This window comes from Urtica dioica, chromosome 12, assembly GCF_054948205.1.
Source record: "Urtica dioica subsp. dioica isolate 48M chromosome 12, U.dioica_male_clone48M_v1_H2, whole genome shotgun sequence".
Taxonomy (NCBI): Eukaryota; Viridiplantae; Streptophyta; class Magnoliopsida; order Rosales; family Urticaceae; genus Urtica; species Urtica dioica.
The window spans coordinates 14,444,166-14,467,179 of NC_142767.1; the positions used below are offsets into that span (position 1 = coordinate 14,444,166).

General features: G+C 36.6%; 3 protein-coding genes across 6 annotated transcripts; all 3 read left to right on the forward strand.

Moving 5' to 3' along the window:
* Nucleotides 1–3,197: 3,197 nt before the first annotated feature.
* GTE6 (general transcription factor group E6) lies at nt 3,198–8,679 on the forward strand. Its single transcript, XM_089602199.1, has 9 exons — nt 3,198–3,323; nt 4,015–4,152; nt 4,244–4,459; nt 5,012–5,089; nt 6,802–7,026; nt 7,094–7,192; nt 7,722–7,780; nt 7,880–8,030; nt 8,127–8,679. The coding sequence occupies exons 2-9, from the start codon at nt 4,033–4,035 to the stop codon at nt 8,334–8,336; spliced, it is 1,158 nt and encodes a 385-aa protein (XP_089458325.1). The 5' UTR covers nt 3,198–3,323; nt 4,015–4,032; the 3' UTR covers nt 8,337–8,679.
* A 616-nt stretch (nt 8,680–9,295) lies between these two features.
* Nucleotides 9,296–16,473, forward strand: LOC149379393 (alpha-taxilin-like protein). Of its 4 annotated transcripts, none has more exons than XR_016294210.1 (14): nt 9,296–9,415; nt 10,024–10,455; nt 10,567–10,655; nt 11,086–11,194; nt 11,365–11,432; nt 11,679–11,756; nt 12,323–12,387; nt 13,316–13,382; nt 13,474–13,656; nt 14,200–14,256; nt 14,356–14,451; nt 14,633–14,761; nt 14,878–15,026; nt 15,119–15,380. XR_016294210.1 is itself a non-coding variant. In XM_089603658.1 (14 exons), the coding sequence occupies exons 2-13, from the start codon at nt 10,029–10,031 to the stop codon at nt 14,932–14,934; spliced, it is 1,425 nt and encodes a 474-aa protein (XP_089459784.1). In that variant the 5' UTR covers nt 9,296–9,415; nt 10,024–10,028; the 3' UTR covers nt 14,935–14,977; nt 16,264–16,473. The 4 variants fall into 4 exon arrangements, 3 of the variants coding, with proteins under 3 accessions (XP_089459784.1, XP_089459782.1, XP_089459783.1); XM_089603658.1 differs by lacking the exon at nt 15,119–15,380 and adding an exon at nt 16,264–16,473 and having other exon boundaries at nt 14,878–14,977; XM_089603656.1 differs by having other exon boundaries at nt 14,878–15,380.
* Nucleotides 16,474–19,826: 3,353 nt separating this feature from the next.
* LOC149379394 (uncharacterized) lies at nt 19,827–22,589 on the forward strand. Its single transcript, XM_089603515.1, has 4 exons — nt 19,827–20,011; nt 20,744–20,900; nt 21,062–21,355; nt 21,716–22,589. Exons 2-4 carry the CDS (start codon nt 20,766–20,768, stop codon nt 22,337–22,339), a joined length of 1,053 nt encoding a protein of 350 aa, XP_089459641.1. The 5' UTR covers nt 19,827–20,011; nt 20,744–20,765; the 3' UTR covers nt 22,340–22,589.
* Nucleotides 22,590–23,014: the final 425 nt, after the last annotated feature.

Below are 23,014 nucleotides of genomic sequence, written 5' to 3' on the forward strand. Positions count from 1 at the left end.
CTACGTGGGAGAAGGTGTGTTTCTAGAGAGAGAAAGGGTTTTCCCCTTTCTTTGACTGTTTTATAAGGTATTTACACTTTAAGCAAAAAGATTGTATCGGAGTGTACTTCAGAGGGAGGGATGGGGAGAGAGAGAGAGAGAGAGAGAGAGAGAGAGAGAGAGGGAGAGAGAGAGAGAGAGAGCATTAAATAAGCACAAAAAGTATTGGATAGGGCCTATGAAAATAAAAAGAGAGAGATGATGGTTTGAGTTTGACGCACAAAAATAAAATAAAAAAATATATTTTATGTGATAAGATGGGACTCGCGAATAAGTTAAGATATATGAGAGATTTTTCAAAAATAGGTCTTATTTGGGCCTATTAATTTTCAAAAGATATGAGGCCTAAAGTAACTGTCTAAGTTGCTTAAGGGTAAGGTCGGGCCAATACGCACGTCATGGGAACGATTACTTTTTAAACCGTCGAGAACGTGAGACTGATCACCCCACATACTCGACCCAAAAACCTTTATAAATTGTTGGAATAAAGTGTGGTTGAATGAAATTAAAGAGTATTTAATTTTGTGAATACAATGGCTTTTGAAGGCTATGGTTTGGCTGACGTTTTTGGCTTTTATGCTGATTAAAAAATAACATTTATGTTGTTGTGCATTATGGGCCATTAAATTGCTACTGTGTAACCTTTTTGGTTCCTTGGGTTGTTCAATGCTCGAACGGTTGTTTCGATATTGTAACCTATGCCCATTATTACCATGTAGTAATGAGTTTGAATGAGCATATTAACCAAAATGTCTATAAGTTATTGTCTAAGCCTATAAAAGGCTGAATGGTTTCTCATTCAAAAGAGATAGAAAAAGAGGAGAAATATGAGAGTTTCTCCTTAACTTATGCAGTAGAGAAATGAGCCAAGCCAATGGCTGAAACTAGAGTTTACACACACAAAAATATTTACTTCTTTCCTCTCAATTCTCTCAATGTAGGTGGTAGTATTCTGGCATGCGTTCAAGTTCGCCAGAGATGAACAAGTTGATGTTTTGTTCTTCTCATACGTCGTTGTATCCTGAGAGGCGGTTGCTCACGTTATTCCAACACCCGGTGGGAGAGCAATAACGCTTTAAAAAAATTGTCAAACAAGCCTCGACGTGTTCTCCATTTCCCTTCATTACCGGTTTCTTGGTGATATCTGGTTTAGTTATTTTAATTTATTTATCTTGTTCTCATGTCTATGTATGTATTTTTATTAGTTTCGTTCATGATTATTTATTTAATTTAGTTATGCAATTTGTCTTATTATTCCCGTCTATTTTTAGCAATATAGCTAACAATAAATAGAGCAGGAGCTCTGATGAGTATGTTTTATACGTACAAATTGCTCGTTCTCGGACTTCAATTGAAACGATTCTTTAGGTATTTTTGTAGTATTTCTATGTTCTTACAAGTATTTTATGACTAAGTTTTTTGAGAATCAAGGAGCTAAAGTGGATGCAAGTGATCAATGAACTCAAATGAATGCAAGTAAACATGATATGACTAGAATAAAACTTTCAAGTGATTCATTAAGTTTGCTTTGTGGGCCTATCACAAGGGTTAAGGCCAAACAATTCAAAGATGCTATAAATGGAATGATTCAACAAGTTAGCTCATTTGGGCCAAATGTTGAAGCAAATCTAAAGCAAGAGAGCCTACAATGACTAAGGTTCTAAAGAGTAATCAGAATGCCTTGGTCGTTTCTAGGCATTGGATCCACATTTTTTAACAATAAATAAGGTTGTTCACTTTTTTGGGAGTTACTTTTGTAACCACTCAGAATAGTTGGACGAATTTGGAGTGTTTATACATATTTAGTGTGTTGATTTGTATGTTTTTATTGCAAAACTTTCAGTTCCAAAGTTATAAGGACCGAGAGTTATATGCATTTTGGTTTCAGTTTTTATTACTAGTGTCTTAAATGTTGTTTTTAGAGTTGTTGGAGAAAAAAGTTTTTGGCTGATTGTAAAGCCTCTCCAACGCTATAAATAAGTGTTTAGGTGAATGTAATCATATATACATTCCCCTTTGAATGAAATATATGTGAGTTTGTGTCTTTCTTGTTCTTGAAAAGACTTTTTGAACTTATCAAGTTTTCTTGTGGCGTTCAGCAACTTGACTTATCATCACGATTCTTAAGTGTTCATCTTGAGTATCTTGGTGTGGCGTCATATATGTTGTAGGCTTGGTTCTTATCTCTCAAGATATTGTGTCAAGTCTCAATATTCTAGTCATTTGCAGATCTTGGGGTCTTTTTCAATCATTGTTATTGGATCTTATCACATTTGTTGGTAAGGATCATATCATTGCCTTCACCTTGTAGTGTTTTTTTTAAATTGTGTTTTTTGCCGGATAAGACTTCTTCAACAACTGTAGAAGTTTAATGAGCAACTTGTTCGTCCATTGGTTTATGACATTGTTGTGCATAAATGAGACTAGCAATGACAAAGACAACAATTCTGCTTCCAGCTCGGCAAAGAAATGGGGGGGGGGGGGGGGGGGGGGGGGAGGGAGAGAGAGAGAGAGAGAAGCTCGCCAAATGAACGGTCCCCTCACCGAAGGAGAGCTTTCCCTCTCTGAACGAACGTTCACTATACGAGCTCTTCCCAAAGCAGTGTTCTCCTTCACCGAATGGACGGTCGCCTTTGTCAACAAACACTTGCCTTCTTCAAACAAACATGCGTCAAACAAACTCTCGTCGATCGAGCTCTCACTCTTGCCATATGAGCTCTTCTTTTCTAAGACTCGTAAGAGATAATGGCATATAGGGTCCTCCGTTTTATAACAACGACCCTTTCGAGTCCTACAAAAATAATTTAACAATATTTTTACTGCATTTGATATATGACGTCCGTCCCTTCAACATCACAAGCGTTCTCGAGTGTAGACCCAAAAAATAACATTAACAAGAACACGTTGTATGAAGATGTTAAATGGATTTTGAACCATCTGACTATATTTTTTAAAATGAGTTATAACTTGGCTCGAATTTTAATTGGTTATTTAAAACGGTTTATTAGTGACTAATTCTCAATATATACAGGGATAAAGAAAAAATCTAATAACCCAAAACAAGGAGATAAATGGATGTGTAAAAAGTGGGGCATTATTAGAAAGAAAAACATGAAAGGGCATAAAAAATAAAATGAGGGGCATTTGATGTCATTTTTGCAAAAACTATTAACACTTAGAAACAGAAAAAACAGCGCCGTTGAGGAGAAGCCCTGAGCAGCGCAAGCGAGATCAAAACAGCACAGCTCGTGCGCTTTCGACACTTCTCATTCTCATATTCACTGGTAATCTAATTCTCACTCTCTCTCTCTCTCAAGATACTTTTTATCGTGCTATTATATAATCGCAAAGGCCTTCTCTTTGACAATTCATGAAAACACCATTTGTTGTTATCCGGCGATTTTTCTTCTTTACACCTCACTAACTGGACGATCTCAGTTTCGAATTTTCAGTCCCTGCAAAAATAGTCATTCACGTGTGTTGGGTTTATTCAGTGTACTTTGCTGATGAATTTTGGCAAGAAATGCTTGCGTTCTTTCACTTACTGGACTTATTGCAAGAGAAATCAAGAGGAACACAAACTCTTTTTTTGTTGCCATTTCATGGCTGTCAATGCTTGAAACTATTGAAATGGTTGATTCGTTGGCTGGACTGGAGAGAAATTGTACAAAATAGTCGTTTGAAACTTATTTATTAGTAAAATAATCAAAGTTTTAACTTTTCAGCAAAATATCCAAATTTACATTTTCAAAATTTTGTTGACAGTCAAGATTAAAATTTTTGACGATTATTATAAGTAATTTATCAGTTTCAAAAAAATTAATCTTGATTTCAAAAAAAAATTTGAAACAAGATTACTGCACATTTTTGCTATTTCACTAAACTAAGACAAACCTTGACTATTTTGCAAATTCATAACTTTAAATTGACTATTTAGTTACATCACCCTTTTTTTTACGATGTATTTGACCGCAGCTAAAACAGGTAAGCTTAATGGATGCACCAGCGTTGGACGATGATAATGGTTTCATGGCAGTCAATGGATACGAGAACGGCGAAGAAGTTGATACGTATCAGCATTGCGTTGAGAAACTTTACACGAGGGTCGACCAGGTGTGAGAGTCCCTCCCAAACCACTGGCCTCCATTTTCATATGACGACCGTGTCGTAAAAAAAAGTAATTGCTATGTGTCTTGTTTTTCAGATTGAACAGCAGTTGGCTGAGATAGAACAGTTCTCCGTTGCTACGAATCGGAAGCCGCCGAAGGGTTCGAAATGCAGCTCCGGAGCAAAGGACAGAGAAAAGGAGAAACACATTCCGGGACTGAGAAAGCATCTGATAGACTCGTCAAGAAGAGAAGCCGCCGCCTCAAAGAGAATGCAGGACCTCATGCGTCACTTTAGCACCATTTTGAATCAGGCATCTCCGCTAATTTTATGTTTTAAGTTCATTGTTAAATTAATGTTATGCTTAAGAATTTATCTTTTACTCGACATTTTTTTTATTGACTTTTCTTTGTTAATTTGCCCGAGTGGCAGCTCTCGAGCATTGGTGAAAATTTCAGAACAGATATATATTTTTTTTTTGGGTAAATTAACACGAGTTAAGGATTATATTTTAGGAGTTAATAATACATAAGATCAACGTAACAATGAATAGAAGACGGAAGGGAAGATTGTGGGCGACTTTAAAGTGTTAGGTATGATCGAGCATTTCATTATAACACGGAGGATTTCAATGATAGTTTTCCCCTTTTTTTACTCTTTGTTTGTTCACCCAGTTGAGCTTATTTGATTTTATTTCCAGAAAACGATATTCTCCATGGAATTTCGACGTGTTACACTAGAGATTTGTATTCTTAGTTTGAGTCTACCTTTGCTTCTCTGTGTGCTAGTTTCTTACAGTGCAAATACCCAAATGGTTTGTTGGTATTTAAATTTGATATTTTTTTTATCTGGATTTGTCAACCAGATAACACGGCATAAGTGGGCATGGCCTTTTATGCAGCCTGTGGATGTTGAAGGCCTTGGTTTGGATGACTACTATGAGGTAAAGTTTATTTCTTTAAATTCATATGATGTCCATTGTATTGATTTATGTGAACTCCTTTGATGTGGATATTAAACTCTAGTTATTTGTATCCAATAAAACTTTTATAGAGGCACCCCATATATCGTTTTATTTTTCAACCCAGGGATGCACAGTAATACTTCTGAGACGTTCGTATTCAGAAAATTAATGGAACTGTTTGACTAGTCACTTAACAGTGAGGTTATTATACGGGACAAGTACATAAAAATAATAAAACTTTACTCTCTGAGCATTAAGTTTCACGACTTCACTGCACTGTCGTACAGTCATATAGTCCACCTCACGCTTTGTCATAGTTCTTCCCTCATGCTATGACTCAGTATTTTAATTTTACACAACTTGGCCATGGTAATAATGCCTAAGACAACCTAAGAGGCGTTGGTCTGGTGGTCAGGTTCGTGGTTTATTTCCAAGAGTCCTGCGTTCTAAGGTACCCACCTAGCAATTGCTAGTGTTTCCAGTTCCCCAGATGTTGTTGGGTCAGGCGTGGGATCAAATGAGTAAACTCTAGTTAAAAAAAAAAAAAAAAAATTAATGTCCGAGACAAGGCTCAAACTTGGTAGTTTAGGTACCGAGACTTAAGGACGTTCATCATCGACTCTCTGTCTCTTTCACGGCTTTCTCACCCGTGTGTTAGTAATTTTCACTCTAGACTCAACTTTTTACTCTAAGAACTTTCTTGGGGTACTTGAGTTCACCACATTTGTAACTAGCAGAATCTTCGTGTAGTTTGCGTTTTGTGTTACTTGGGGAAACAGCATCAGTAATTGCGTTTCGTGTAGTTTGCGTGGGAATCTGATATGACCCTCGCTGAAGATCGTAGCGTGTGAAGGGAAGTTTGGGAGAGAGAGAGAGAGAGAGACTATAAACTATTTCATTTAATTGATTGATGATTGATTGCATTCGAGAGGTACCCATTATATAGGCCCATAAATGAATTAAGACTATTCTAGAAAGTATTTAGGGGTGTATCAAAATCCTAGAGGTAGAAAAAGGGGGTACCAAAAGCTTGTTTATTCCAGCAAGTAGCAGATCGGGTTGGAGAAGTTTGAACGTAGGACTAGAATACGTGCTAGGCGAAACATAAATGGAGATCTTTATGACCAGAGTATTAAGTGAGTTATTTGTCAAGATCGATAATAAAGGAGTCGTGAATAAGGTGATGGTACAATCTTGTGCAATTTTGGGAACAACAGAGAGCCCAAGTTGCAGAGAAAGGTAGATTGCAAGGGGAAAAAAAAAAGAGTTTGGGTGGGAGATAATCACACGAGTTTAAGTTGGATGATATGGTGATTTTTTTTGTTCGCTTTTCCAATGTTGATGTGCTCGGTCTTTCTGGATTCTCCAAATCCCCCATAAAAGGGCAAGACCTGAGGCTGATTTTTAGGCAGTCAAAGTCGACTTTGATAGTACTAAGATTCCACTTGGCGGTGACATGTGATCCATTAAAGGCTGCTATTATCGACGAAGCATTAAGCATTTAGAAAAACCTCAAAATCATAGTGAGCCAAAAAAAAATAGGGGAATCCTAAAACTCTGCTGAAGCCCGGTTGTAAGAAACAAAAAGTAGCCTGTTTGTGATATGAACCTCTTACTGCACAATTATGCTCATGTTTCTAAAGAGTATAATATATCTTCATTATTGACTCATTGGATATGTCTCTTTATAGGTTATTGACAAGCCAATGGACTTCAGTACCATAAAAAATCAGATGGAGGCGAAGGACGGAACCGGGTATAAGAATGTCAGACAGCTATGCGCGGATGTGAGATTGGTTTTCAAAAACGCAATGAAATACAACGAAGAGAGAAGTAACGTTCATGTCATGGCCAACACTTTGCTTAAAAAATTCGAGGAGAAATGGCTTCAATTTCTGCCTAAAGTGATCGAAGAGGTATTTGCTGATTCATCTAGATATCAGTTTTTATCATTTTGCGATTGATAGATATTCACACTTGCAGGAAGAAAGGCGAGAAGCCGAAGAAGAAGAGGCGCAGTTAAATGAGCAGCTTGTTCACGAGGCTGCTTATGCCAAAATGGCCAGAGAAGTAAGCCATGAGGTACGCTGAACCCATATATGTTTAAATTATTTAAAGTGGAAATTACCAGAGAAAAGCCATTTTTAAAACTTCGTCGAGAATATATCGGTTCGCATTCATATTTCAAGAATGTCTTTTTTTTACAGTTTTTTCTTTGTTGTTTAGGGCATCTCTAACCCACTTTATAATGAAGTGTGGTGTGACAAAATATTCTCGCTCTAGAGTAAGTGAATAGTGGAACTTTAAATATAGAGTTCCATTATTCGCTAAACTCTATAGGAGAGCATTTTATAATATTATTAGTTTCAATAATCTCAAAATAACACCAATTCTATTTAAATTTATAATATTAACTCTTTACAGCTCTAATTTTTTTAGTTTGTAGTTTCATTTAACATAACGGAAAAATTGTCTAGAAATTAAAACTAAATTAAATATTTATGAAATATTTGAGATATTCAGGTAATTATCATCTGAAAAATGAGAAATTTGTGGAATTTCCCTTATTTAAATGAGCCTGGAAATGATATTTTCATGATCGTCATTTCAGCTGTATGAGATTGATATGCACTTAGAAGAACTTCGAGAAATGGTTGTTCAAAACTGCAGGTACGGTGTTGATATATCAACGACCGAGGGTATACGATCATATATATATAATCTTATCCATAGTAATAATCGCTTAATCTATTCAGAGCATCATTTCAGGAAATTCTCGGTAGAGGAGAAGAGAAATCTCGGTGAAGCTCTTGCCAGATTGTCCCCCGAAGGACTTTGCAAAGTATTGGAGATTGTCGCTCAAAGCAATCCTGGGTTCCAAGCCACTGCCGAAGAGGTTGACCTCGACATCAATGCCCAGGTTTTGCCATTTTTTTTCCCTCACTTTGCTTCTTCAAACAAAGCCCTATTAAAGAAACCGCCAAAGTGATAACAGAGAGACCGGTTCTCAATGCAGAGTGAAACTACTTTGTGGAGGCTAAAGTTCTTTGTAAAGGATGCCCTAGAAGTTGAGGCCAAAAGTTGTGATTCGCCGCCGAGCGCAGTCGATAACAACGCGTGCAACGACATCAAATCCAACTGCAACAAAAACAAGCAGCGGAAACGGGAGATTTCAAACGCCATTGCCAAAGCCGCCAAGAAAAAGAGTAGAAAGAACGCTTCTTGATCATGATTATGCTTTTTGCGAAATTTAATATTTATATAATAAAGAAAGCTAACCGACTGAGCTACGCCGGGGGAGTTATTTCAGCAGAAAACTCAATAACCACCCATCATTTCTCGGCGTGCGTTGAATGATGGTTATTAGGTGTTGTTCCTTTATACCAATTTTTGGTGCAAAGGCTCTGTCTTGCTGTGTAATAAGTAGACTGCAAAAATTACACACTTTTTAGTGATTACACATTTTTGTACCAAGTGTTTTCACCATTGTTCATCTCTGGTTTAGACGTTACTACCGTCACAAATTACGTCTTTGTATGCACTGTAATATCTAGCTGTTACTCACGAGAGCTCGGTTCAAATCTCTCATGGTTGGACATTTTAATTTAGTACCTAATACCATCCAAACACCCTTTTTAAATTAGCTAAATGTTTTCTAATATTTTACTCAAACAACGCATAAAATCATTTAATCCATTAGACTGTGGCTTTGTTGAATCTCCCTTAACCTAAGTTTTTAGCAATATATTTTTTTAAAAGATGTGAATGTAATGTGTGATGGTTCAAGAATATAAGGGTAAAAATCTAGCATGTGAGTGTCACGTGAGATATTCCTGTCGCGTGAGGTTCTCATCTCAAGTCATAAACTATAGATCATGAACTAAATAGAAAAATGTGGCTAAAGGTCAGGAACAATAGTTTGCTACTAATTAACCAATATTGTAAGAAACTTGAAAGCTACTTATAACTATAAGTGACACAAAATAACAATAAAATAAGCTATCTTTTTTTTTTCTCTACCACTTTGAAAAAGCTAGTTTACTAGTAGTACATCTTAGTATTTTACTAATATTTATACAGTGCACGTTTACTAAATTGCTAAAAGGATTATAATTTTTTTTTAAAAAGGGTAATGGAAGAAGCTATTAAATTAGCGCAATATTTCTTTTCTTAATTATAAAATAAAATTATTTTGTGAAAATCTGGAGGGGCATAGAGAGAAATAAGTTGGGAGTTTTGACGGGACGCACAGAGCAGGATATATCGGCCACAATTCACTTTCCCTCTCATTCTCAAACAAACCTGGTAAATCTCTCTCTCAGTCTCAGCCATTATTCTTAGCATTCAAATGTTGATTCTCTCTTATTAGCAAATTGATCTAATTGTGTTGATAGTCCTTCCATTTCCTTTTCCATCTGCGGTTTCCGTTTCTCTTTGTAGCCACAACACTCATATTCTCTGTTTGGTTCTGGAAATAAATATTGGAGATTAAAGCAAAGCGAAATCAAGTCTTGTTTTTTGGCCGGAGAACCAAGTAGAGAAATCTCTTGGATTAAGCAGCGAGAGAACTGGTTGGGGCTCAAAAAACAGTTCAAATTCAATTTGCTCGTTGCATTTTTTCTTTCTACTTTCTAGGTTTTCTAATCCCGATTAGAATTGTATATTAAAAAAAAAAAAATTACCTTTTTGTGTGGCATTAGTGTTTTGAGTTACAACGTCCCAATCTATGCTCAATGTTGTCCGACTTTATATGTTCATTCAAGAGATTTTAAGATGGACTGTGACTGAAGAATTAATTAGCTCTTTTTGCTCGCCAATTACCCTTTTTTTCTAGCACTAACTAGTAACTAGAGATGCAATTTCAATACGAAACTCGGTGATTCTGATTGGGTTTGCGTTGAAATCGTGTGCAGTAATTATGGAGAACCATGGCGCAAATGAGCTTCCGGAAGTTGATGCATTGCCTGATGGGTTTGTAGACGGCTCTGCAGAGCCTGTAGCTCCTCCAACTCCTACCATTGATCAAGAGAAGGCTTTAGGCTGTTACAAGGACACCACTACAGAAGCCGATTGCTCGAATGCATCATCACAAAGCGATACTTCTGCGGAGGAGTTCCAAAGTATCCCAGGTGCTACGGAGAAGACTCAGAGATTTAGAACATTTCCGGTTGTATTATCTGAATCGGAGAATTTTGATTCGTCAGTGAAGGACTGTACAGAGCAAGTTGGGGATTCAGTCAGTGCGTCGGGTTCGGCTGAATCTTCTGCACAAGTTCCGGTTAAGCTATCTGACAGCTGTGGGGTAGATGAACAACTTAAAGAAAAATGCCAAATTTCAGACCAATGTAGTTATATTTCCTTGTGATTTATTTTATTTTATTTTATTTTACTTTCGTTTTTGTATGCATATGATTTTGACATTTGGTTGATGATCTGATTTGTCCTCTCTTTTGCAGCCATTGATGGAGACTTTGATGCACCCCCAACCAGCGCTAAGGAAGCATCATCAGTGGAGAACGTTAATACGTTGAAGAAAAAAAAGCCTGTTAGTAGTTTTTGAGAAGTTAATTTGTGTTTCAGTTTGTCTGATTTATTTATTTAGTTTTGAAAGAAAATTGTGCATGCATTGAAAATGTTACTTGTTCACTATTGAAAAAAAAATTAGGGATCGTAAAGTCAGCTAAAGTGTTTGTGTATATTATCAGCATCCGAAATTAATTTTTAAATCTTCCGGGGAAAAGATTCTCTTAATTTTAGTGTTTTTATTTATTATAAAGATTTCTCTTAATTTCAGTACCTAGTTAAAATAATACTGGCTCCTTGTTCTCTTATTTCAATGTCCTTTCAGATGAAGTTTTTTCTTAGAAAAGAAAACAAAGGCTTTTGTTTGTGCATTTTACTAGCTGCTTGTGGGTATCCCCAAAATTAACTTTGTTAAGGACAGAGGGTTCTTTTTTTGCTTTTTCATAATCTAGGAAACCGGCGAGGCCAAGCGTAAGAGTGTGAAGCGCAACATTAAACAAGAACAAGAATTCCTAGAGTTTTCTTTGAGATACCAACACGTTATTGCAGAAAGAGATGCAGGTAAGCGTATCTCGTTCATTGAAATACCTTGAGCTTTTTCCTATACAATTCTATATTAAATTTCGTTGCTACAGGTGTATGGGGTTCACTTAGCAGGTTTGTGGATGACAAAGTATGCAACTAAATTTCCGAACTGAAATACATTAATTTAATATTTATCTGTTTTGCAGCCATTTCTGTTCGAGATAAACTCGAGTCACTGTGTAGAGAGTTACAGCGTCAAAATAAAGTGCTAATGGTAGGTAAATACTTTTTTTGTTCTGTTTTTTAGCTGATTGTGGGCTTATTACTGTTGCTTGAGGGGACCATCAGATGGTTCCATGTCATTTTTTTTTTTGCAAGGCATGGTTCCATGTCATCTGTTTATTGCTGTAAACTTAGTCCATTGAGTGATTTTGTAACCTCTTGTATCCTGTTATTCATTATCAATTTGATGTTGATCCAACCAAACTAATAGCCCAATAATGCACTGGTTTTTTCACAGGAAGAATGCAAAAGGGCGTCAACTGAGGGGCAAGGTTTGAGGATGGAGCTATCAAGCAGATTTCAGGATGCAATAAAGGTTGAATCTTTTGTGTTTTGCGTCCTGATTATTCCTCTTTTGTTGTGGGGAAGCTAGTTAATACAAGGAATGAACTTAGACCAACAATAAGATTTGTTTGTGGCATCTCATATCGTTCTCATTCGAACATGTACATTTGTGTTCAATTATATTTTTTTTTAATTTTTTTTATTTCAAGTTTTGAACTTCTCTCCACCATTTTTTTTAAAGAGAAACTAGTTTTTAATTAATACTTAAAGTGTGACTTAGTTGAATTTATTTTAGGCTTCTTTTATAGGAAAAAATATATGCATGCGACTCAGTTGATTTCACCTCATTTACTAAACATATCGTGGGTGTCAATACCGTGTTTTTAAATTTATATCTAGGCTTATTAAGGCTTCTTTTTAAATGTTCTAAAAGGTTAATCTGAGGAATACACCTCACTACACCTTAACCCTCAATTTGGATATGTCAAGCCTTTGATGTTGGGTTATATATCATTCTTATCGGGCTAATATCTTAGTGATGCTTAAATAGAAGAGTTCCTATTTCCTTCCTTGATAAAATGTTTCCTTTGATTATAGGATGTGAGCAAGAAGCTAGACGAGCAAAAGGATGAATGCCTAGCTCAACTAAAAGAGAATGAGATGTAAGACAGTGCCTTTATTATCTTTCTTTCTTTTCCCTGCTTGCTTTGTGTGATTCAGTCTTTCAGTTTAAGAAGTGTTTGAACTATTATGTGAGTGGCATTTTGGTCCATAAACTAATAATTTGATCAAAAAGGTCAAACTATTGATGTTGTAGCATTTTAGTTATTTTCATAAAAATATAATTTTCTAATGAAATTCAACACCTAAACAACTGGAAAAAAAAGAAAAAAAAAATTATTCAAGCTTAAATAAATTGTTATAATTTTGAAAAGTATCAATAAACTAAAATCTTACTCTAAACATTATAAATTATTTAACTTTTTTTTTTGTTTAATTAATTTCTTAGATAATATTAACAAAGTATTTAAGTTAGCAAATACGTTTTAAGTTTCTTACATGATAGATTTTTTCAAACAAAAGCTTAACTTGTATCTGTAAAAGGAGTAGAATGCTGCAAAATTAATACTTACATGAACATTTTGGTCATTAAAATAGTTAAGAGACCAAAATGCCCCTAGCATAATAGTTCATAAGACTATTTGCACCCAAAAGCGTACTAAGAAAGCCATTATTGACAATTTTTGTCCAGAAACTAGAGGGAATATTAGATCTTTTATCCTCGATAAAATAAAATATAAAAAAAAGAAGAAAAATGAAAGTTGAAGCAGAATACAAACTAAATTGCACTTGGTCAATCTCGATAGAGATCAGTCAAAAGAACTGAATTCCACAACTAAAAGCGACTGCCTCATAACAGTAAGTATAACAATTAAATTGAACCCAACTCACTTGAATTTTCATAGGTACTTTGAGAGTAGTATATGATAATACTTAATAGATGAATGAGGGTTCAGATAGTAAATGTAGTAAGTAATCAGTTTATAGACATAGTGAATCTTTTATTAATTTGAATATCTCTGTGCCCAGGCTAAGAACTAAGCTAAATCAGTTTGCTGAGCAGTACACTCTTGCAGAACAGCAATTTTCTCAGAAGGTAATTATCCTCTTTAATTCATGTTTCTGAAGTTGTTGACTTGGAAATAAACGAGGCAATTTTTAATTCTTCAGTGTTTACTGTTGTACAGTTAAAGCAAAAATCGCTGGAACTTCAGATTTCTGAGTTGAAGATAAAGCAACACGAGGAGAAATCAGGGCAAGAACAGTCCCAGATCAAATTATACGCCGAACAGGTTTCACAGTTACTAGCAACTGAGAAGAATTTGCGGCTACAATTGACAGCTGATGGAGAAAAATTTCAACACTTCCAGGTCAAACTAATCCAGTACTTAGAAGACCCATTAAGATAGACTTTACTATTATTTTATTTAAAGAAACTAAATATTAAATAAATAGGGGCTGTACTTGATGAAAGTCAGACGCAGCCAATTGCAGAACAGTGCACTTGTCTTAGGGCTAGGGAAGTGAATTGGAAAACTCTGGCACAGGCCACCAAATTATAAAGCATTGACCAAAACAATCTCAAACTAGATCCGACTTCTATTATAGGAAGTTGATGACCAAAGTGCCATACAATAGCCAAGATAACCAAAGTACCATACAATAGTCAGGATTTCTACTAACTCACTGTGATTCTCATCGTCTCTTTCAAACAAGCATTTGGTACGTTTTCCCCATATAATCCAGAACAGAGGGTTACAAATTATACAGCACTAGACCAGGCCCGAATATGTTAGACCTAAGATAAAGCACGAAACAAGTTACGTTATAGAGAATCCTATCCACAAGACCCTCCAAATCACTGTTGTAATATGATTATGTATGTGTTTGACACTTTACTTTCTGTCGTGCAGGAGGCATTGATGAAAAGCAACGAAGTTTTTGAAACTTTTAAAAATGAGATTCAAACGGTACTTGCTTTCAAGAATCACATTTAGTCTGGAAACAACTTTCGTAGTTCTTTCTTTTGGCAATGAAATTGTTACTGATTGTTTCATATATGAATGCAGATGGCGAAGTCTATCAAAGAACTAAAGAAGGAAAATTCCTTCTTAAAAAACAAGACCCAGAAATCAGACATCACTCTTATAGAACTTGTTGACGAGGTATAGCTGATTGTACTGTTTGATTTGTTTTTATTTTTTCATAATTCTTATACACGGTTTATATATCTATTCTGGTTTCCCTTTAATTCTTGATAAAGTTGATGAATCTCGCTATTTCCTTCTGGAAAAGATCCCATCTCGGGATGGTTATTCAAATCAAATTTCTCGTTTGTCTTTCCAGCGTCAGCAGTTAAAGAAACAGTTGGAGAAGGTGAAGAATCAGAAAGAGAAGCTTGAGTCGTTGTGTCGGTCGCTTCAGGCGGAACGGAAACAAATATCCACTGCGACCAGCAATTCTGATTCTACTCTGGTATTAAAATTTGTCAAACTTGTGTATTTTTTTACTCAAAATAATTACGGGGATTGATTTCAGAAAAACAGAATCCAAGTGTTTCATGCTCTTTTGAATTTGACTTGTCACTCTAGGTTGAACGAAATGAGAGCCCCGCAGAGAGCGACAGTTCTGAAGCTATTCCTCTATGAAAGGGTGATGAAATCAACTACTGTGTTCTGCTGCACATTTTGTTTGATGTGCTTTGGTGTCCAGATACAGGAAACCATTTAAGATATTCCAGGTTTTTCCTTTATTTGTTTATTTAGGCTTTTGTGTTGCCGAATCCTTTTTTGTGTTCTTGTGTACAAGTTTCATAATTATAATTTATAACAGGTTTTTCTTGCTGTAAATTCTTCTGACACTGGGATAAGGAATCTAAACATAGAACTTGGATTAGGGTTTCCCACCGGGGTCGAGGATGTACTATAAAGGTGTACTATCTAAAGTCTAAACGTGAGTTGAGGCTGCAAAAAATTTATCATGCCTTGGAAGCTATACTTTCCTCTGATATTTTAGGGGTGGTTGTATTGTATTCAGGAATTAGGACATATAGTGTAATGGATATTTATGATATACGTGATGTCTTTTCCTTTTTTTTTTTTGGAGTAAAATCGGTCATAGGCCTAAATATCATCAGGCATTTGAGCCAAAGCCTCCTCTCGTAAGTCAAGAGGGAGGTAAGAGTTCTAACATACATCATCATCATCTAAAAGAAGGCTCTTTCTAGCAAGTTTATGAGCCAAACTATTACAAAGCCTTGGAATCAACAAAAACTCACATCAAGAGCTCTCTTGAGCTCATGCAAAACCGTCATAACTTTTGACACCAAAGGACCGAAAGACCGGGCAAGAGGAGTATTAAAGGCGAAAAGAACCATGCCCATAGAGTTTCAGAAAATACTTCTTATCCCGCATTTCGTTCCATCAACACTGAGCGCCGCATCGACACTCACGGCCGTCAAATCCCGAGTCGGAGGAGGCCACCATGGGAAGTGACGAAGGGAAGGCCGAGAGAATGAGGCAACAACTTTGCGCACCGGAAGTCGTCGAGAAGCCCAATGGCGCCATTCACAAACTCCGCTATGGTCGCCACCGGGGTTGTGGTGAACCATATTGTTTCGCCGATTCCACGCACTCGACATAGACACTGCAAATAGCTCGAACTCCTGTGAAGATAGAATAGATTTCACATGAATGAGGAGGCCAAAGGATTCACCATGATAATTTGACTTTAACATTTTCAACCACCCAAGCGCCTTCTAATTATCCACTCTCTCCCTACATCTCCAAATGGCGTGAAAGGTGGACTCCTTTCCTTTAGGACAACGGGGGTAAAAAGTTTCAATGAACATCCCTTGACGAGCAAGATGTTTAAGTCATCAAGTGGCTTTGATGATTTTAGCCCCAATGCCCCCCTCAACTTCTAAAATTACAAATTTTACTTTAAATTTTTGATAAATTTTATGATTTTAGCCCAAATTTATAAATTTGCTCCCCTTGATTTTTTTATTTTTTTTTCAAATTTGCTCCCCTCGTTGAAATTCTTAGTTTCGTCTCTGGCCGTACCGTTTCTTGTATGGTCTCAATTTTATTTTTAACTAGGATTTAGTCTCTACATCCTTCACCAAACCGGACGGATTGGAAAAACCATTAATTGTTAGGAGGGTATCTTTAAGCGGGCTTGAATTAATGACCTATAAAAAGACCTGTCCACTAGACCAATAGCTAAAAGTTGCATTGTCTCAAAGTTTTTCAAATCGTCTAAATTAAAACAATCAAATAGAGTTTGAAGGTAGTTTGATACAAGATTTGACTTACCGGGGTAATTGGTGGGTTACTGCGTGGTATACCGCTTAATCAGTGGCGGAGCCAGGATTTCAATTAAGGGGGGCAAATTTGAAAAATATTTTTGAGGAGGGGCATTATTGAAAAAAAACTTACAAATTTGGGTCAAAAACATAATTATTAGTAAAATTTAGGGGTAAAATTATAAAAAAATATAAAAATTTGGGTCTAAAAAATAATTTTCAAAAATTGAGGGGGGGCATTGGCCCACTCTGGCCCCCACCTGGCTCCGCCTTTGCGCTTAATGACAGATCCAGGTAACGAAACGCACAAAACTGTAAAAAAATACTCGTAAAATCGAGGTTTACCGCTCCGATACCGGTAGAGAATCATGTGATGCAAAAAACCGGTCTGACCCAAGTTTACCGCGAGAAAATCGGAGTTTACAGTAATTCTAAATAAAAAATATAAATTTAAATAAATAAAATTTATGAAAAATTATTTATATCTATTTATTATAAAAAAGCTACCGGTTTTTTTTCTTCGAAAAACCTACGTAAACTCTTGCGGTAAGGGGTATACCTGTAAAATCTGACTCGTGGCACGATAACGTTAAACAGTATAAGAGCCACTTATTCTCTCTCCCCCTTATATAAGGAGAGATTTGCATTAAAGTCACAAACTCGGCTCCAAATTGCAAATGAGTCACGACGAAAAAAGGTGTTGCATAGATGTCACTTTGATGAAAAATAGGACAAAAATACCCTTACGCAGATTTCAAAGTAGACTCGCAGTCAAATATTTCGAAAAGAAAGTAGACTCACAGAAGAAATTACAAAGAGTGGACTCGCAGTCAAATATTTCGAAAAAAAATAGACTCACAGAACAAATTACAAAAAGTAGACTCGCAGTCAAATATTTCAAAACAAAAAGTAGACTCCTTCACAAATACAAATACATCAACACAGATTCCTTCGTCCTCTTCTTCCCCGATTCCTTCACGATCTGGCTCCCGAGCCTCGCCGTCGACCACAGCCCCGATGGCCTCGTGTTCTCGTCGCCGTCGCCGATGGTCTCCGCCGAAACCAGGCTCTTCCTCGCCGATGACGCCGATCGGAGAATCCTATTCTCTAAACTCTCGATTCATTCTCGATCTGCCTCCCGAGCCTCGCCGTCGACCACAGTCCCGACGGCCTCGCGTTCTCGTCGCTGTCACTGGTGGTCTCCGCCGGAAGCAGCCTCTTCCTCGCCGACGACGACGATCGGAGAATCATCTTCTCCAAACTCCCGATTCCTTCTCGATCTGCCTCTAGAGCCTCGTTGTCGACCACATCCCCGACGGCCTCGCGTTCTCGTCGCTGTCGCCGGTGGTCTCCGCCGGAACCAGCCTCTTCTTTGCGGCGGCGGAGGAAGATGAGGAAGGGGAGAGAGAGTTGGCGAGCTTCTTCTTGTCGGATCTGACCGGGGAGTTTGAGAGAGATTGATTTTATCATAAGAGGGTAATTTAGACTTTCTATAGATGACACAAATGCAAATAAGTGATACGGATGCAATTTTAGCAAATAAGTGACACAAATGCAAGGAATAGTTGAAGTTGTGACTTCAGCCGCAAATGCCACTTATATAAGAGCACATGTCTAAGTCATGAATTGACATGCGTCTTTTGTCAACAATATTTTTATTAGCTTTTACCTTTCATTTTCCTTAGTTTATTCTTTGATTAAATCCATTCTCTTTTTTTTTTTTTTTTTTAATTAATCTCTTCTATTTTGTTTTGATTTTATCCTTCTTTTTCTTTATCTATATTTTTCTCTCTCATTATTTTCACCTTCTTCAAAAAGGAAAGAGAGAGAGAGATATATGTATATAAATATTTATATATGCACCGAATGTAAGTGAAATACGGCATTTGTACCTCTGATTTTAGAAAATATCGTGATTGTACTATTAATTTTATGAAAATGACGATATTATATCTTTAAATACATAACTATACTACTTTTATTCCTTTTGTTTATTTTTTTTGTTTAACTTTTAGACTTATATACAAAGAAAAAGTCAACAAAAATAAGAAATATGGCATAATTATGTATTATAAGGTATAATGTCGTCATTTTCATAAAACTGAAAATACAAACCCAACATTTATGAAAACCAATGGTACAAACGCAACATTTCACATGTGTTACTTAAACTCGAGCTACTTCATTTGTTTAAATAATTAAAATTTATATGAATATTACCATTACAACATCATTTTTCTAAAATCAACCATGAAGTAAATGTTTACGGATTTATTAGTAAATGAGTTGTGAAAATATTGCTATACCCTAAGTTTAATCGGTCACAAAATTGCTAGATTTATGACAGATCGATCACGAATTCTCTCTTTTTTTTTGTAAAAATTTACTTTATAGTTGATTTTGATCAAGTGGTGTCACATGCTTATCTAAAATTGTAAAAAGTTTTCAAGTTATATTTTTATTTCAAATGCATATGTAACGTATATATTTTTATTCATTTACTTGTAAGACAGTTGTTTGTATTTTTGTGATTAATTTCTTTTAATTAAATCTCCCCAGCAGTTGTCTTACAAATTACTAACAAATTGAAACCTAAAAAAATTCATTTGACTTACATAAGCTATTCAAAATCTATTTGTGCTAAATACTTTTCAATAGTCTTATATTCATTTTATATTTTTCAAGGGTATTTGTGGCTCGTTGTCTTTTTTTTTTTTTTTTTTTTTTTTTTTTTTTTTTTTTGATACAGGCTCGTTGTCTATTTAGTATTTAATCCCACACCTCACTTTAAAAGTGGCGTGGAATTGACCAAGCTAGAAAGTATTTACTACTAAGAAATAAGACATATATTCCATCGTGCGGAGCACACGCAATAAAACTAGTAACGCAATAAAAACAAAAATGCCAAACTTCTAGAATTTACGAGACAGGTTGAAACGTTGAAACTTGAAACTCTATCCATATTACATTTAATTCAAAAGTTGTATTAATCCGAATTCCAAAGCGATTAGTGAGAGAGAGTGTGGCACACACAGCGTATTTAACACGAGCAATCGAGCGAAGGCCTAATCGATTTGTTGACCAACGAAATGCGCAAAAGTCAACATTGGAGGAGTAGAGCAGAGCCAAAATTATTGACAATTTACTAAAACGCCCCTTCAATTCAACCACTCCTCCCAAAAGCGTGTGGTCAACACGCAAGCATATCTTTTACTGAATTGCAATTTGATCCTCCACACCCCCAAAAGCATCTTCGTTCTTCGTCCTCTTCTCGTCTCTCTCACCTAACTCACTAATTAATCTCTCTCTCTCTCTCTCTCTCATACAGATACACATCTTCTCTCTCTTGACTCTCTATTCCCTCGTGCAAATCGCTCTATCCCTGCAGAACTCTCTCTCTCTGTCTCTCTCGTCTCAAGGTACGCCGAATAATTTTGCGAAGCTTAAACTTTCGTTTTGTTTAATTTATTTGGGGCTTCTAGATAGTTGTTACGAATCGTCTGCTCGATGGATTCAGCTTAATCTTTTGTTTGATCGGTTAATTTAGATTGTCGTATTCAGAATATTTATTCTCGGATGCATCTTTCGTTGCCCTTGCCTTGCGTTTGCGTGTGTTGTAAACTTTTGGTGTTAAATTTATTTAAATACTTGTCTGTGTATTGTAATTTCTCTGATATATGCTTCGATTTTGGAAATCTGTTCATAGTGCAATCTAGATTGGATGTTGACTTTCGTTACAGTTTAGAGGAATTTTTTTTTTCTTTCAATTCCCCTTGTTGAATTGTAAAACAGCGCAGAATAATTCTTAGCGTGTGTTGTTATTTGGTATTTAGAAATCAAAAAGTGAAAACTGTTTTTTTTTTTTTTTTTATTTTATTAATGCTTCTTAGTCTGATGTTGGAATGACTTAAATCAATTTCTTCAAGGTTCAAGCCATGGTGTTCTTTATGCAAATATGATTTGGCTATTCAGCTTGCTTTCCAATAACCTATCCAGTGAAAATTATCCCCTTTTTAATAAACCCTCATTTATTTCAAAATCCTTGTCAGGAACCTATAGGAATTACCGTTGTTTATTTGGTTGGGTTTTGCGAGTTGACCTTTTGCCATGTTGAGATCTGTTCACATATGTTCGTTTACCTCTTTCGCCAGGTCAACTTTGGAAGGATATTCAATGGAGAAAATTTTCAGGGAAATGAATAGGGAATGTGAGTCTTCTTCAGAAGATATTCAAAGATGCCCGTTCCTGAGGAACATCAACGAGCCAACCAATTTTTCGTTTGCCTCATCATTGGCTTTTCCGATGCCTGTAAATTATCCTATACTACGTGATTTTAATAAATTTTAAAATAAGCAAACTGTATTCAGGTCTACAATAGTTAATGGAAGTTTTATTTTGCGTCGCTGCAAACCAGCATTAGAGACTCAAATCCAATACTAATTGAAGCATATTTTGCGTTTCTTGTCCAGAAGAGAGGAGCTAAAGGTCCTATTTTCGAAGATGGTCCCAACTTCGATACGGCGTTTAGTCTCTTCCACGGGAACGATGGGGTCGTCCCTCTGGCTGGAAGGACATACGTTCCCGCCAAGAAAGTCAAACCCGAACCAGCAGCGTCACAGTTCAACCCGTTGGCCGCAAAAGCCGCCACGATTAGTCTCTCAGCTTTCGGACCGGGAGGGCCATTTAGCTTCGATTCCTTCTCCGAGAAATTCATGAATCAGAAGAAAAAGTCGAATTCATCCAAGAAGGATTCGTCGCAGCAGGTATACTCACTCACTCACTCTTAGCTATTTTTTTTTTCTTTCGAGAAATAGAATCTGTATTATGAATGATGTGTATAGTTAAGAAGCTATAGACTCTATTGATGGAGGAATTTCCTCCAACTAAATGAGTTAATTGTCCCTGGAAAGAGTAAAAGTTTATAAAATTATGATACAACAACCTAACTCCTAAACTAGACACAAATAACTAGATACAAAAGACAAAAAAGACTCGGACTCGGTAAAATGGAAAAGTGACTCTCCCGAGCATGGACCTTCGTCTTTTCATTTCAAATCCAAAGCCCAGGGTAAGCCGAGACACATAGCTATAGCCTCAACTTCTTTATTTTTATTTTTTTTCAGGGAGGTAATTCGAAACACGAGGCATTGGGCAACGAGTGGCTAAAAACCGGGAACTGCCCAATCGCGAAGTCGTACCAAGCGGTGAGCAAAGTAATTCCGTTGGTGGCGAAGGTTTTGCAGCCTCCTGCGGGGATGAACGTGAAGTGCCCGCCGGCGATCGTGGCGGCTCGGGCGGCTCTGGCGAAGACGGCCTTCTGCAAGAATCTCCGGCCGCAGCCTCTGCCGGAGAAGGTGTTTGTGATCGGCTTGCTCGGAATGGCTCTCAACGTCCCGCTCGGGGTTTGGCGCGAACACACCGACAAGTTCTCGCTTTCCTGGTTCGCCGCCGTCCACGCCGCCGTGCCCTTCATAGCCATGCTTCGCAAGACCGTTCTGATGCCCAAGTCGGCTATGGCCTTCACCATCGGAGCCTCCATCTTGGGACAGGTCATCGGGTCCAGAGCCGAGCGCTACCGCCTCAAGGCTCTCGCCGCCGGGAATTCGGGCCTCGCGGTGACTGCCAATCCCAATCCGGGACCGATCCAGATCGTCAATCCGACGGTCGGGAATTGCGGAAGCGTCGCAGATTGGAATTCGGTCGCGCTGCCGGCTGGAAGGCCCACGTCCGCCGATGTCTTTGGCTGATTTTTTTTTATTATTATTATTCTTTGTATCTTTAAATGTATGTTTTTTTTTTTTAAAACTGTTGTAATTGGGTTGGCTCTGGTTGTTCTCTTTGTTCTGCGGGTCGTCTATGAAAAACTTGTTGCTTTGAAGAGTTGTGATGAAAATAAAAAGATACAAAAATAAGTGGTCCATTTTTTGTTATTTTGTATTTTGTATTTTGTTTTCTGATTTTTTGAAGGGTAGTGCTTCCAAAGTAAGTTTGAAACTTTGGCCATGTTCATTTTTTTAATTTTTTTGTTTTTTAATAATGGGCCAGTGGCCATTTTCAATTATACGGATGGATTGTCAACAAAAGAATCGGTCAATTTCGACGGGCGACATTGTGGTTCCAAGTTTCTATAAGCTTAATGAAATATTATAAGATTCTAAGTATGGTGTAAAATAAATCATTATTATCCTTTATAGCTAGACCTATGATTTACTTAGACATATGTATGTTAAAATTATAATTTAATTATCTAAGAAAATAGCTAATACGTATACATTGTATTATGAGAAAGGTAGACATAAAATGCACTATATTTTTATAGTAGTTAGATTGATTATTGTTATTTTGTGCTTTTTTCTTTTTAGTTTTTTTAACAGGGAATTCAAAAGGTTACTTTCCTTTTGGTTGAATTGAAAGAGTCGGTA

What these genes read in the sequence shown, in the direction of transcription:
- GTE6 (XM_089602199.1), top strand. Translation starts at nt 4,033, where the DNA reads ATGGATGCACCAGCGTTGGACGATGATAATGGTTTCATGGCAGTCAAT. An exon ending in TTAGCACCATTTTGAATCAG is followed by an intron (nt 4,460 to 5,011) that starts GCATCTCCGCTA and finishes TTTGTCAACCAG; the next exon opens with ATAACACGGCATAAGTGGGC. An exon ending in ACCTCGACATCAATGCCCAG is followed by an intron (nt 8,031 to 8,126) that starts GTTTTGCCATTT and finishes TTCTCAATGCAG; the next exon opens with AGTGAAACTACTTTGTGGAG.
- LOC149379393 (XM_089603658.1), top strand. Translation starts at nt 10,029, where the DNA reads ATGGAGAACCATGGCGCAAATGAGCTTCCGGAAGTTGATGCATTGCCT. An exon ending in TATTGCAGAAAGAGATGCAG is followed by an intron (nt 11,195 to 11,364) that starts GTAAGCGTATCT and finishes TCTGTTTTGCAG; the next exon opens with CCATTTCTGTTCGAGATAAA. An exon ending in TTATAGAACTTGTTGACGAG is followed by an intron (nt 14,452 to 14,632) that starts GTATAGCTGATT and finishes TTGTCTTTCCAG; the next exon opens with CGTCAGCAGTTAAAGAAACA.
- LOC149379394 (XM_089603515.1), top strand. Translation starts at nt 20,766, where the DNA reads ATGGAGAAAATTTTCAGGGAAATGAATAGGGAATGTGAGTCTTCTTCA. An exon ending in CATTGGCTTTTCCGATGCCT is followed by an intron (nt 20,901 to 21,061) that starts GTAAATTATCCT and finishes TTTCTTGTCCAG; the next exon opens with AAGAGAGGAGCTAAAGGTCC. An exon ending in AGAAGGATTCGTCGCAGCAG is followed by an intron (nt 21,356 to 21,715) that starts GTATACTCACTC and finishes ATTTTTTTTCAG; the next exon opens with GGAGGTAATTCGAAACACGA.